The sequence below is a fragment of the Mytilus edulis genome, chromosome 2 (genome assembly GCF_963676685.1).
Source record: "Mytilus edulis chromosome 2, xbMytEdul2.2, whole genome shotgun sequence".
Classification (NCBI taxonomy): Eukaryota; Metazoa; Mollusca; class Bivalvia; order Mytilida; family Mytilidae; genus Mytilus; species Mytilus edulis.
In genome coordinates, this window is record NC_092345.1 from 103,038,103 (window position 1) to 103,050,747 (window position 12,645).

General features: G+C 31.7%; 2 protein-coding genes across 3 annotated transcripts; both read right to left on the reverse strand.

Moving 5' to 3' along the window:
- Positions 1 to 1,631: 1,631 nt before the first annotated feature.
- LOC139513745 (sterile alpha motif domain-containing protein 3-like) lies at positions 1,632 to 10,801 on the reverse strand. 2 transcript variants are annotated; one of them, XM_071302515.1, is made up of 8 exons: positions 10,711 to 10,790; positions 9,153 to 9,239; positions 5,382 to 5,963; positions 4,968 to 5,120; positions 4,593 to 4,692; positions 3,867 to 4,238; positions 3,352 to 3,538; positions 1,632 to 3,030 (listed from the first exon to the last, which is right to left on the reverse strand). In XM_071302515.1, the coding sequence occupies exons 3-8, from the start codon at positions 5,954 to 5,956 to the stop codon at positions 2,645 to 2,647; spliced, it is 1,773 nt and encodes a 590-aa protein (XP_071158616.1). In that variant the 5' UTR covers positions 5,957 to 5,963; positions 9,153 to 9,239; positions 10,711 to 10,790; the 3' UTR covers positions 1,632 to 2,644. The 2 variants fall into 2 exon arrangements, with proteins under 2 accessions (XP_071158616.1, XP_071158615.1); XM_071302514.1 differs by lacking the exon at positions 9,153 to 9,239 and having other exon boundaries at positions 10,711 to 10,801.
- Positions 6,645 to 9,083, reverse strand: LOC139511135 (uncharacterized). Its single transcript, XM_071297708.1, has one exon. It carries the CDS (start codon positions 9,081 to 9,083, stop codon positions 6,645 to 6,647), a length of 2,439 nt encoding a protein of 812 aa, XP_071153809.1.
- Positions 10,802 to 12,645: the final 1,844 nt, after the last annotated feature.

Consider the following 12,645-nt stretch of genomic DNA (forward strand, 5'->3'; position numbering starts at 1 on the left):
GTATGTTGCACACATATATACTTCAGAATGCAACTATCAAGCCTTCTACACTCAGTTATTTGCTCTTCACAGAATAAACAAGTTGCTTTCTTTAAAAAAAAGAAAAGCAATACATGAACCTAAGACCGCTGACTGCCGGGTCACCAAAAGATTGTTGCTGAATTTGTGTTTGCTTTTGAATTGAAATAATTGACTGTGAATAGAAGAAGCCAGTTGAACATATATATTTACAGCTTCTACTTGAATAGTTATTTTAAAGCTCGACTATTTTATATATTACTTGGGAATGTACATATTTTTTCCGATTATAACCCATTGGCAAATCCTAATTTCTACTAACCGGATGACTTATGCAAATTGCACAAACCTATCGCAATACAAATTTATACACTCAGTTTGCTTTATAATCTGGAATTCTGGATGCATTTATTTTATCTATCATATCTTTATATTTTGTTTCCTAAATGAATGCCTTTATATTCTCAACTCGTATTTGAAGCTGTCTTTACTCATGGTAGATGTTGTATGCGGTTAAACCTGTGGCATGCAATTGATTGGGACCCCTTATGAACACTGAAAAAAATACCTAGTAGTCTCTACTAAGTAAACTAGTAAACTTACTGTCCATGAGATTACTAGGCTAGAAGTATATTTACTAGCCTACCTAGTAATTATACTAGGCCTCCAAAGTAAATTCACTAGGCTACTTAGTAATAACACCGTGAGTCCCTAGTAATTTTACTAGGCTGCTTGGTGAGTTTACTATTCTGAATAAGTAATATTACTACCTTTAAGTAACATAACTAGGTCCTCCTAGTGGCAAATACATGGTAAGACTAGTTATTCTACTAGCTTTAAGTAACTCTACAAACATTCCCTAGTAGGAATACCTCCTTCAGCTAGTAACTTTACTAGCTATAAGTACAGGTACCAGATCGTCCTAATATGGTACATTTCTAACCTAGTTATGGTACAGATTAGGAATCCTTTTTTTAATTAGTATGTATTGTGACATAGCAGTGCAATTTCATATAGGTATTTCCCTAATGTACAGGTATCATGTTCCAAATTGAAAATCCAGATGTTTTTTAAAGGGGGGACTTTGACTGCCATAAAAGGGGCCCTCAAGTCATGCTTCAATTTTTCACTGCATAATCAACCAAATATTTCCATTCAAAGGGGCTCTGAGGCCATTAAACCATTCTCCATGTATGATCATTAAATTCAACAGGAATTTCAAGTTTCTTGTTAAAAGCTTCTACGGTACCTGTATGTATAAGTGATCTTTCAATTCAGAAAACATAATGTGAATGTAAAATTTTGATCGATATGAATACAACAATGACCGAAAGACAACAGACAAAAACTTCAGTAATAGGTCACAGGATCCTAAAAATTAATTGAATTTAAACCTTGTTTGCCAATTAATGCAGATAAAAAACGTGTTGCATTCCGTAGTGATAATTGACCTTCAATGTCAATAAAGACAAAACCATTTCTTTACACTCCTTGTTCTTGTTTTTTTCTCTTTCACACACTCTCCTTAAATTTATCCATATTAGGCCTGAACACTTAACAATTATTTAACTAAATTTGTCAGTGTGTGAAGTTCAGCAAAAAAAAAAAGAAAATAAATCCTACATATTTTATTTCAATAAGATGCATAAAAACATAACTGTACAATACATTTGATTAGACAATACAAAGTAATTTCAATCATCAACAAACAAATAGGTAAAATTTACCCAATTTACCACAAAGACGTCATTTAAATTCATATTAAAAAAACATTTATAAGCTGTCTACCCTAATCAATATTATCAATGTTTTGTATTTAGAAGATTCAACTAACAATTCTAAAGATATACAATGTATAAGTTAAATAACCCATCTAGTTAACGCACGATCATTGTTTGAATCAATTAGCTCTCCCTGCATAACTAAAATGAATAAACTCTCCCTCAAGTATTATTTACAAAAAAAAAAAAAAAGTAAGACTTATCAATTATTCTATGTCTTCCTACTTGAAGTTTACATTTTAAAACACTTAGAATAAAATTAAATTGTCAAGAATTAAGTATACATGTAGCCAACAGTTAATTAAGCATGATATGTTATTTTTATTTCTTTAAAGCACTGTAAATTTTAGTGTGAGCAAACAGATCCAACTCAATGTCACCCCTCTAGAGCACCAGGATCTAAATACATGTCACCCATCTCATATTGCACTAGGATCTAAATCATTTTCACCATTTGCTCCTAAATGCATATTTTACATTATATGAAACTTCGTCTAATCTTATTTGAGCTTAATAAACAGGATCAGGTCAAATCATGAACTTTTTTATTAAATTCTAATATTTGCTTATATCAGTTTTGACGTGAATGAATAAATGTTAAGCAATGGTTAAATTTATCACTATTCATCACATGTGACCATGAAGTACACATTCCTTATAATATATAATTAATGTACAAAAACCTTTACAAAAAAATGTGATTTTCGTACCTACTTCCTCTTTAATATTTACAGTTTAAATTTTCACAGTTTTCTATTGTTTGCATAAAAACATATGTATGGTAAACAATGAATTTCTCACATATACATGATACTGGTATATAACAGTATCTAAAACTTATTGACCTATTGTCTTTTTTTAATTTCTCCATTGACCATAGAAAGCACATTTACAATACGTTTGTCTATTGTGTTTGCTTCATTGTCTTTTAACCCTAACAAGATGTTTTGAACAAAGAGGAATGACTTTTCCAGATCTTTAGGGTATGCCAAGTTCAACACATAAATACATGCTAATAGGCCACTGTATGCTTCAAAAAAAGAATCACATTTGAACACTTCAGTATCCTCTGCAAAGACACTGAAAGCATCTGTATCCATTGTCATGATATGGGTGTGTACTTTAATAGCCATCGTCGTTTGATTTTCTGCATTTTCTTTAACAAACAAGGTTGCAGCCTTTTCTTTAAACAACACAGCCATACCAGCAAGGGCCATACAATCATCAGCATCTAAAACATATAAAAACTTTGTTAATGTTTGCACATAAACGCATATATATGTAAGACAAATTCAAACAATCTGATTATTCAACTATACAAGATCTGTAATGAAAGAAATTGGTATAAAGATATCACTGTGTTTAGAGTCAATGCTTGGCATCTCCAATACTGTTGGATTTTTCAAACACTTTAACATACATTTTTTTTTATAAAAGAAATAGGTGAAACATATATATTATTCAAAGATAGTCAAAGCTTCACTGTGTAGTGAAATATCATAAGATTAGTGAAAAATCCTTAAGCAGTAACAATTTTAAACACTCAACTCACAATTTCTCTGTCCTTCAGTTCTATAATGTTTGGCTGCCTCATCAATTGCAACCAGAAAATCTGGTTTCTTCTTTGCCTTCATTATGCCAACAATGCCCTTCCTGTATTTTTGAAGCCCTTCTGTGAGCAATTCAACGAGGTCATTAGAATCTGTATTGGGTTCAAGGCGCTGGAATTCTTTCAAAAGCTGCAATCAATATTGAAACACATTATGTCATATGCATATATTTTTTTGTAAAATCTTCATTCATAGTTACATTAAGATTTTTTTCAAACATAATAAAGGTGTGTGCTACTAAATTCATGTTGTTAACTATATAGGGTTAAAATGATGGAAGCATAATCATTAACATTTTTACATGATATCACATTTACCAGATCAAATTCAATGCCAAGATTGTCCTGCTTGTTTATTATTTGTACTTTTTAAATTCTATCTTTGTTATGTTTGCCTTAAATAGTCAATAGTTTTCTTACAATCATCTTTTAAATTTAAAACAATATTTTTTTCCTACCTCATGTCTGGATGTAAGCCATGGATAAAGCTCAACCAGATCTCTGACACTTATTTTGTCTTCCACTATTTGCCTACGCCTGTATGGGAATGTTAAGTCCATTTTTCTGTTGACATTTTCCAAGTCTTGATCTGTTTTTTTATACTCTCTTTGAAGCCATTTTGTATGTATGTCTAAAGATGTTTCATCTTCTGTATCTGGAATGTCAGGAAGGTATCTACCTAACCCCCAGGTAAAGTTGTTTTTGTTTCCTTCTGACTTCTTCTCCTCGGTTATTACTTTCTTTTTCCTTAACTTGACATCCGGATGATTTTTGTCTAACAGCTTTCTTGCATTTCCAAATTTGTAAAGAACTTTGTCCTTCCAGAACTCCTTTAAATATTTCAAATAATTAAATATCAATAAAAGAACAGCATTCAAATATCCCCCTCTTGAGCCCAGTTTAATTTTTTAGAATGAATTAACGTACAAGTCTCTCACAAAAAACAAATTTCAAACTTATTCAATACATCTGTGCTAGTAACATCGGACATATATATTCTTAAATATATTGAGAAATGTAGACATGACAATGCTTTTAAGGTTTGGACCGATAGACAGATGCCCAACAGTTCTATGTTATTGTATCTGAATATGTTATTTCTATTTGAGCTAGTGACTACTATACTTAGTGTTGGATAAAGTAATGATAATATTCTATAAATTTCATAAATGTGTGGCACTTACTCTTGCTGATGAAGGAGGCAATCCACCATATGTCAAAAGATATGGAAATTCCCTTATCAACCCATCAACTACATCTTCGTACATTTCAGATGTTGGATACCTAAAAAAAAAGATAAATAATTTTAATTATTTTTGTTAAGCTTTTGTATAAATGCATGTATCTCCGATCTTTACCATACATGGAACAAATAAGACTATAATTCTTTTAAATATGTGTTTTGCACTAAAAGCCAATGTTTTTTTTGTAAATTTGTGTTTCATAAGATATTATGTTTAATGTTATTTGCTTTGAAGTTTTAGTCCTATCAAAGATTTCTTTTTTGTTGAATTCAAACTTGTACAGTTACACTGTTCAGATAAAGTTTAATAGCTTACATTCCTCCAGCATACTTTGTCACATCATTGTATATTACATCCAGGAAATGGCGTCTTTCAGATGTTGTTAGCTCCTCCTTTGCTTCAAGTTTTGACAGAACAGACCTAGAGAGTTGTGGTTTTGAGATTTTATACTGTCTGCACCAAGTTTTGCTGAAAAAAAATAAATCATATAAAGAAATCTTTTCATAAACTGACAGCAATTTATTTTGAAACATATCTTGAAACACAATTTTAAATAAGAAGTAAATGATTGCATGAAATATTTTGTTGATAATATCATTATATTTTCATAAAAGTAGTTTTTTTGAATTACATTGTATAAGTTTTGAGGGTACATAAAAACATGCTTTATTTCATCATTCTCAGCTTTATATATGAAAAGACATACAGCTGACAGGGCAATATACCTACCTAGAGTACTTGGATGCTGAGCTAGTACTGGGAGTATCTTGTCTGCTCAATGAAGGTAATGTCAAATCTCCTCCACTAGGGGATTGACATGTATCAGGCCTACTGGAGGTCTCTGCTCTACTAGATGGAGTTTGCGGTCTATCAACAGGAGTCTGTGACCTACTGACCGGAGTCTGAGGTCTACTGACTGGAGTCTGAGGTCTACTGACTGGAGTCTGAGGTCTACTGACTGGAGTCTGAGGTCTACTATTTATAGACGGTGTCCCTGGTCTACATGGTGTACTTGGTTGAGTAGGTGAAGGTGGCATGTCAGAATCTTGACAGTTTTCATCCTCATTCAGAAGCTGAGTCTCCTTAACTCTTAATTTTAAGACCTTTAATGTTGCAATACATTCATCTGCATCCCTGTCGAAATCAACCCAGTCATCAACATCCTGATCATAATACTTTATATCTGGAGATTGGACTTGAAATCTTTCCTTTATCAGTTTTAATAGAGTATCATGACTCATGTCATGAACTGCAATTTTTTTGTTTTGGGTCCCATAGTTCACCACAATAAACTTGTTTTCCATTTCGAATCTAAACATTAAAAAGAAGAAAAAAAGACCCTTAGTAATAATAAAAATAAATAAACTGTACAAATTATTATATGCACAATAGTTTTTTTCTATGAATAATGATAATATACTGTGTACATTTTCTTCCTCATATACAGATTGATAAAATACCTACATTTACTATATATATATATTCATGTACAAAATTTTAATTATTGAATAGGAGCAAATTTGAAGTACATGTTTTTTTCATTTTGATGACTTTCTGAATGTGAAAAAATCTAAATCAAGCAGAAAATAAAACTAACAGCCCAAAAAAATGCAAATATCTCACACTGACCAAACAGCCTATAAATAGAATACTGTCTACTCTAGAAACTGCAGGACTGACATTTGCAAGAAATTCGAAATCAATTGTATTTGAAAGAAACAACAAAATGACCATAATATACATATAACACTAACATGACTAATCTGACTATATTACAACCTGATCATACAATGTGCACATCAAAAACTGTACCGTCTACCTGCAGTTTAAGGTGCAGAGTAGTAAAAACTACTAGCTTATGTAACAGTATAATACACATACAAATGTACATGTATATACAATAAACCATTCAGACCAGCAGGAATTAACTCGCAGATACTCTAGCTTTTGGGTTATTGTGCAGCATCATTTGAAAAATACTAATAGAAGAACCTATACAATCACTTTATACTTTGGAACAACCAACTTCCACCTATGGGCATGATTTGGGTGGTCATAGATACCTAAAGGATTAGTTTCTGGCACATCTGAAACCTTGTACACCTCACAATGACCTGTATTTTCAACAGCAAATGCATGATAATGCCTTTCAAATCCAACTGTTCTAAGTTTTTGACATAAGAGGAAGGGTTTTCCATGAATTATTGCACAGTGCAAAATCTTGCTAAATTGACACAAAAAACCTTGCAACCCTATCACTATACAAGTATTCTTCCAATAAGTTATTCCAAGACTTTTAACTGAGTTACATAGAAATATTTCATCTCCTTGTACAACACCTGCCAAAAGACGTTGAAATTCATTATCCAACAATACTAAAGGTACAGTAGACCCACCTGTGGAGTCACAATCACCTGATGACAGAAATTTCCCACCCGTATTGTATGAACTCATATAGTATTGATGTCTCTCAGCTAATGACTTGCACATATTTTTCCTATTCTTTGACCTATAAACCAATTCCTTGAAGTAGTTATGCTTTGCCTCAAAACGCAAGGTTTGAAGATGAAGAAGTGGTCCAAATTGTTTGATCATGTTTGGGTAATGCAGTGTATAATGAAATTTAGGTTTCACAGTTACATCAGGGAAACAAGTGCGATAACATTCATGAAATTCATTTATAACATCTGCCATGGACAAAAGATGGCCAGGGTCCAAAGCAGGTGCACATACATAAAATAGCATATCTCTTAGTAACAGAAATGACTCCCATGTAAGATCATTCAAAGGAACTTTATGACCAACAAGCAAGGGCAGAATTCTTGCAAAACACCAAGTTTGGGAAGCTGACTGATGAACTTTGAAATTTCTTAGGACATTGTTTACCCTAATAGGTTTGTTTTTTTTATCCACCTCTGAAAATTTAAGGCTTGCTAATTCCTCATTCAATTCTGCAAGACTAAAGAAACCCTCAACCACACAGTACTTTATAACGTTTGTCATGACTTCACAAACAACTCCTTCAAACAAGTCATGTGCAATATCAGATGGCATTCCACCGACAACATGAAAATGTCCAAGTTTATTCAATGTTGAAGAACGCTTAATTCCATAAACACTGGCTAAGGCAGGGTCAGCTTGTACAAGTCTTGCTTGGTTATTATACATCTCAGGTGTACGCATGTGGAAATTTGAACAATCATGTTTGGTTTGCATGTGGTGTTTGTCAATGAAACAGAATCGACAATTCCTTAGTGTTGTAAATGACTCCATGTAGCCCCCTATACCATGGGCACCAAGATTGTCAGCAATAACAACACTAACAGTTCCATAAAAATGGTGATCAACATTATGTTTAGAGACAGTGATACCATTGGTTTCTAAGGATTGAAGATCATTAATCAATGGATCCAAGATTTTTTCAAAACCATTATGCTTCAGTGTTGTAGAATGGCAGAGAGCTACCAACTGAATGCAGTGCAATTGGGACCTAAATTTGGGTGGAAGGTTACCAAGAAGCATATAAAAACCAGCTATTTTATAATTCTTAACTTGATGACCAAGAGGATTGACAGCAGTAAATTCATCAAAAAACAACATGATTTGAAGTGCATCAGGGTTGTCAATAAAAAATTGATTAGTTGAATATATATTACCATCGCAAAAGTCTCTCAAAATGCCATCAGTGGATTTGTGATTGTTCATCACATATGCAAAAACATCATCATGTGATAATAAATTCTGTAATGTGTCTATAATTGGAACATATTGGTATGTTTCAATATGATTCCTGTCTGGTTTATATTCAATGGGTTTAACAAAATTTAAATGAAATCTTGCAAACTTGTTAATTTTATACTCAGAATCAAGATTGCTAAGGGCATTTTCAATCTCGGATTTTTCATTAAGAATCTGCTTAAACTGATCAACCTGGATAGCATTGAACTCATTATTACCTACTAATTTATTTAAAGAATGTGATACACTTGCTTGGTGATGATTTATCATTGATTGGAATTCATTAACAACGATAGGTAAAACTTTTGCTGGAAGCTTATAATTTTCACGAAGTTGTATCAAAAATATACCAATATTTTTCTTAAAATCAATTTGAGAGAATTCAGTGTCAACAACATTATTGCCAGCATCATCTATCAGTTCATCTTCATTTTCATGAACTTCCATTAAACAATCAGCAATATCAGCACTTCTATTTTCTTCTCTTAATTTTGAAAAGTGGGTCTGATAAAACTCTTTATGTTTTCTTTTTACATGTTTAAGATAAGAATCAACATTTTGATACTGTTTTTCACACCCTTCAATAGAACATGTTAAGAAGAATCCATGTTCATGCCCATGTGTGAAGCGATAGTGACTTATAAGTTTCGAAAAAAATCTTACTTCTTGGTTGCATTTTGAGCATAAAAACATTTTGAAAAAACTGTATCAAAAATGCATATGAGTTTCTTAGACTTTTAGAAAAAGAATCATGATTTGTACATGTATACAAGTATGTAACATTTATGTTGATGACTGGTTGATTAAAGTGACAATTCTGTTCTAAGAATTCTGGTGATTTTTCTGAACCTGAAATTATACAGAATTCCATAACACTTCATGCACATGCTATTTATATTAATTAATATCTATTTACTGGAACTCTACTGTATGTAACTTGGTTTCTTATGTGTCACCATGACATATAGATACACACTGTATATTTAAGTGATGTTTTTGCTTTTTTAATTTATTTAGATAAAACCTTATTTTTATATAGATTAGACTGTTAACGTTGGTTTTCCCATTTGAATGGTTTTACTAAAGTAATTTTTGACGCCCTTTAAATCTTGCTGTTCGGTGAGAGCCTAGGTTCCGTGTTGAAGACTGTACCTTTATCTATAATGGTTTACTTTTATAAATTGTGACTTGGATGGAGAGTTTTCTCATTGGCACTAATACCTCATTTTCCTACATCTAATAAGTATTTCAAGTAAAAGAGTTTAACGAGTGTCATTCATGTATGTTTTAATTTTATATTATACAAAATGCAATATACTGCTATAAAGAGAGCAAAAAAAATAACTTGTCCCAGAGGCATGTATAAAGTATTTTCATTTAGCATAATTTTCAAAATTTTTGTCTTCTTATTTTAGCTAATCTTGACTGTAACAGTTTGTATTCTTTCCATCGAACTATCAAAGGATCTGTAGCCTCTGTTCTTTCCCATGAAAAGGACTGATTTGACTTAACACTGCTTGCATACTTGCAACTTTCATTTTCTGATAATGACACTTTAAATGGAGAACTACATGAACTTGAACTAAAGGTTGAGTTATAGTTTCCTACAGAACTTTCTGTCCCAGGTTTAGGGAGTGACACTTTATTTTCCCTTTTGCATCCTAAATTAACATCTTTAGGGTCAATTGACTCTGCACATAGAGTAGTCACATTAATGTTACAAGTTTCAAGCTCCTTTTCTTTATCATTTCTGGTTTTGGTTTTCAATTTTTTTACTTGTTTTCTTCTTTTCAAATATTCCCTCCTTTTAGTTTTATCATGTTTACCCATATTAACCTACATATAAGGGAAAGAATAAGAAAATTTAGTACATACATGTGTATCCTATAATTAAATTTGTGACACATACATATACCATTTGAGATTTGTAGTGCACATTGAGGTTGCGGGGTGGTAGACATTTATCAATTTTATTTAGATCTTATATAAATATATAGTTATTTAAATCATTAAATCATGTTGGGATGGGATACAAAATTTGGTGACATCATGTGTTATAAAGCAGAAAAACTTATTAAAAAAAAATAATAATCCATCATCCTACATGTAAATAATATATATGTAAAAAAAAAAAATACAAATTTTCAAGCTTTTTCTGTTGTTTACATGTAGTCTGATTGTTATTGTCATATGTGAATGCATTTGTGCACTCACGATGCAAGTGTACATCTTCATGGTACATGTATGTCATAATTAAATTCTGTTGTGCTTTAAAATGTTTCTTGATATTATATTTCATAAGTAATTATTGAAGATATACCATGTAATAACATCCCATATCTGTTAGTTTTGGTGGGTTCATATTACACTCCATGGGCGCAGCCATATTAATTTCATAACGAGGCGTCTTCAATTATATAATTTTAAAACGTTTCGGATTCAAGTTACGGTTTTCTATGGTGAACGTTAAAAAGAATTATAACTATTATTGAAATTAGTTTTCTTATATAAAGAGAAACAAAGCATAAAAAAATAAAAGAGACAGAATATGTTACCGCGCATCTCGTTCCCAAATATGGGTCATTAAAATGGCGCCCGGCTGTGGGGTGCCGTCTGACCGTGTTAGACTAATACTGGTCAATCATCGGTGTTGCACATTTAATAAACTTGATAAAATTGAAGCATATAACACATAAAATTAAAAAAATATCATTGCTAGACATATTTGCAAATCAAACTGATTAATTTTTATAGATTAAGCTTGTTCCACGTGTTACTGGTGCTTTGTTTTTCTCAAGGTTGAGTTGACCATCTTATGATGTACAATTACGTGAAAATACGAGATGCTGTGGATCTTTTTTGTGTGTAAAACAAGTTAATACTATAAAATACCATACCATTTAGTTATAATACTTACGGCTTTCCAAAAATCTCAATGAATCAGGCTGATAATACTCAATTGTATACTTGATTGCGGTCTTCACTTCATGTGCAACAGAAGCCACGCGAATATGATATCGTCCGGCGGGAAATCCTGTTATCAGTTGCACAGCTGGTGCCTGGTAATATGATGCATCCACGATAGTAAACATACTAGTCTAATTAGTACTCTTATAATCTACTAGGGACTTTTAAAGAAGTACTAGCCAAACTAGTAGTCTCTACTAGGTAATTTTTTCAGTGAAGAGACTTATTTTGGTCTCATAAAACATCTCAAATTTTAAGGATTTCCTGATTTTACTTAAATCAATTAAAACATTATACAGAGAAACTTAGTTTTGCCGAAGAATTTCTTAATTCAGAAGTTTATGAATACCTGTACACACTTTCAAAATAACCAATTTATATAGAAAGGTATGTAGATATAAAAAACGCCAGACACGAGTTAAGTCTACAAAAAAAGCATCAGTGACGCTCGAATGAAAAAATTAAAAGGCGAAATACATTACAAAGTTAAGGAATCTATTCCTTGGGTAGACAATCCTCAGTTTTTTTAAAAGGTCAAAGTTTATAATAGGACAGTGACTCAAAAAAGAAAAACAAGAGAAACAACTCGAGGTCAGAATACCGTTAGTAATGATGACCGTGCTTGAAAGTCGCATGTAAAGCTCTTTCTGCCGTGTCCTGAATTTAGATAACAAAAACGAAAATAAGCTTCCACGAGTGAATTTAATAGTATTGCATGCAAGTAGTATTTTAGCGCACGAAATAGTAAATAGAAAGCATCTCACTGATACTCCGGAAAAGAATACGCATTTGCGTCATCACATATCTTAATATAATAGTTGAAATCGAATGTCAAGCGGCCTACATAAAATGTTTTGACTCCGGATTAATAGACATTTTATCCAGAATTTTTGAGAACGCAAATCGATATATATAGTGTGCTTTTGAAATGTGAATGAATCAAGACGTGTAGGATAGTCGGTCAACACAATTAATACAATTTTCAAAACCGTACCATAGTACAAATATTTAGATGCTATAACTAAAGGTTAAACTATTAAAAAAATTTTTTTTATAATAAACTAACGTTCCTGTTAGTATTTTTTTTCAAATTCTTTTGAATATATTATATAATATCAATAAACACGAACGTCAAGTATTTACAGATTACTTTTATTTATCGAATGAATCTATTTTTAAATTCTAACATTCCACTACTATACAAAATATAATCAAGGACTTCTAAATCCATACTAACAGTATAAAATAATCAACATTGGGGTTGTAATTATTGTAAATTATTTGTACG

Bases quoted from the DNA above. Each gene is read 5' to 3' on its own strand.
- LOC139513745 (XM_071302514.1), bottom strand. From the start codon at position 5,956: ATGGAAAACAAGTTTATTGTGGTGAACTATGGGACCCAAAACAAAAAA. The intron at 5,121-5,381 runs GTAGGTATATTG...ATTTTTTTTCAG, and splicing joins TCAGCATCCAAGTACTCTAG to CAAAACTTGGTGCAGACAGT. The intron at 3,539-3,866 runs GTAGGAAAAAAA...TATTGATTGCAG, and splicing joins GGCTTACATCCAGACATGAG to CTTTTGAAAGAATTCCAGCG.
- LOC139511135 (XM_071297708.1), bottom strand. From the start codon at position 9,083: ATGTTTTTATGCTCAAAATGCAACCAAGAAGTAAGATTTTTTTCGAAA.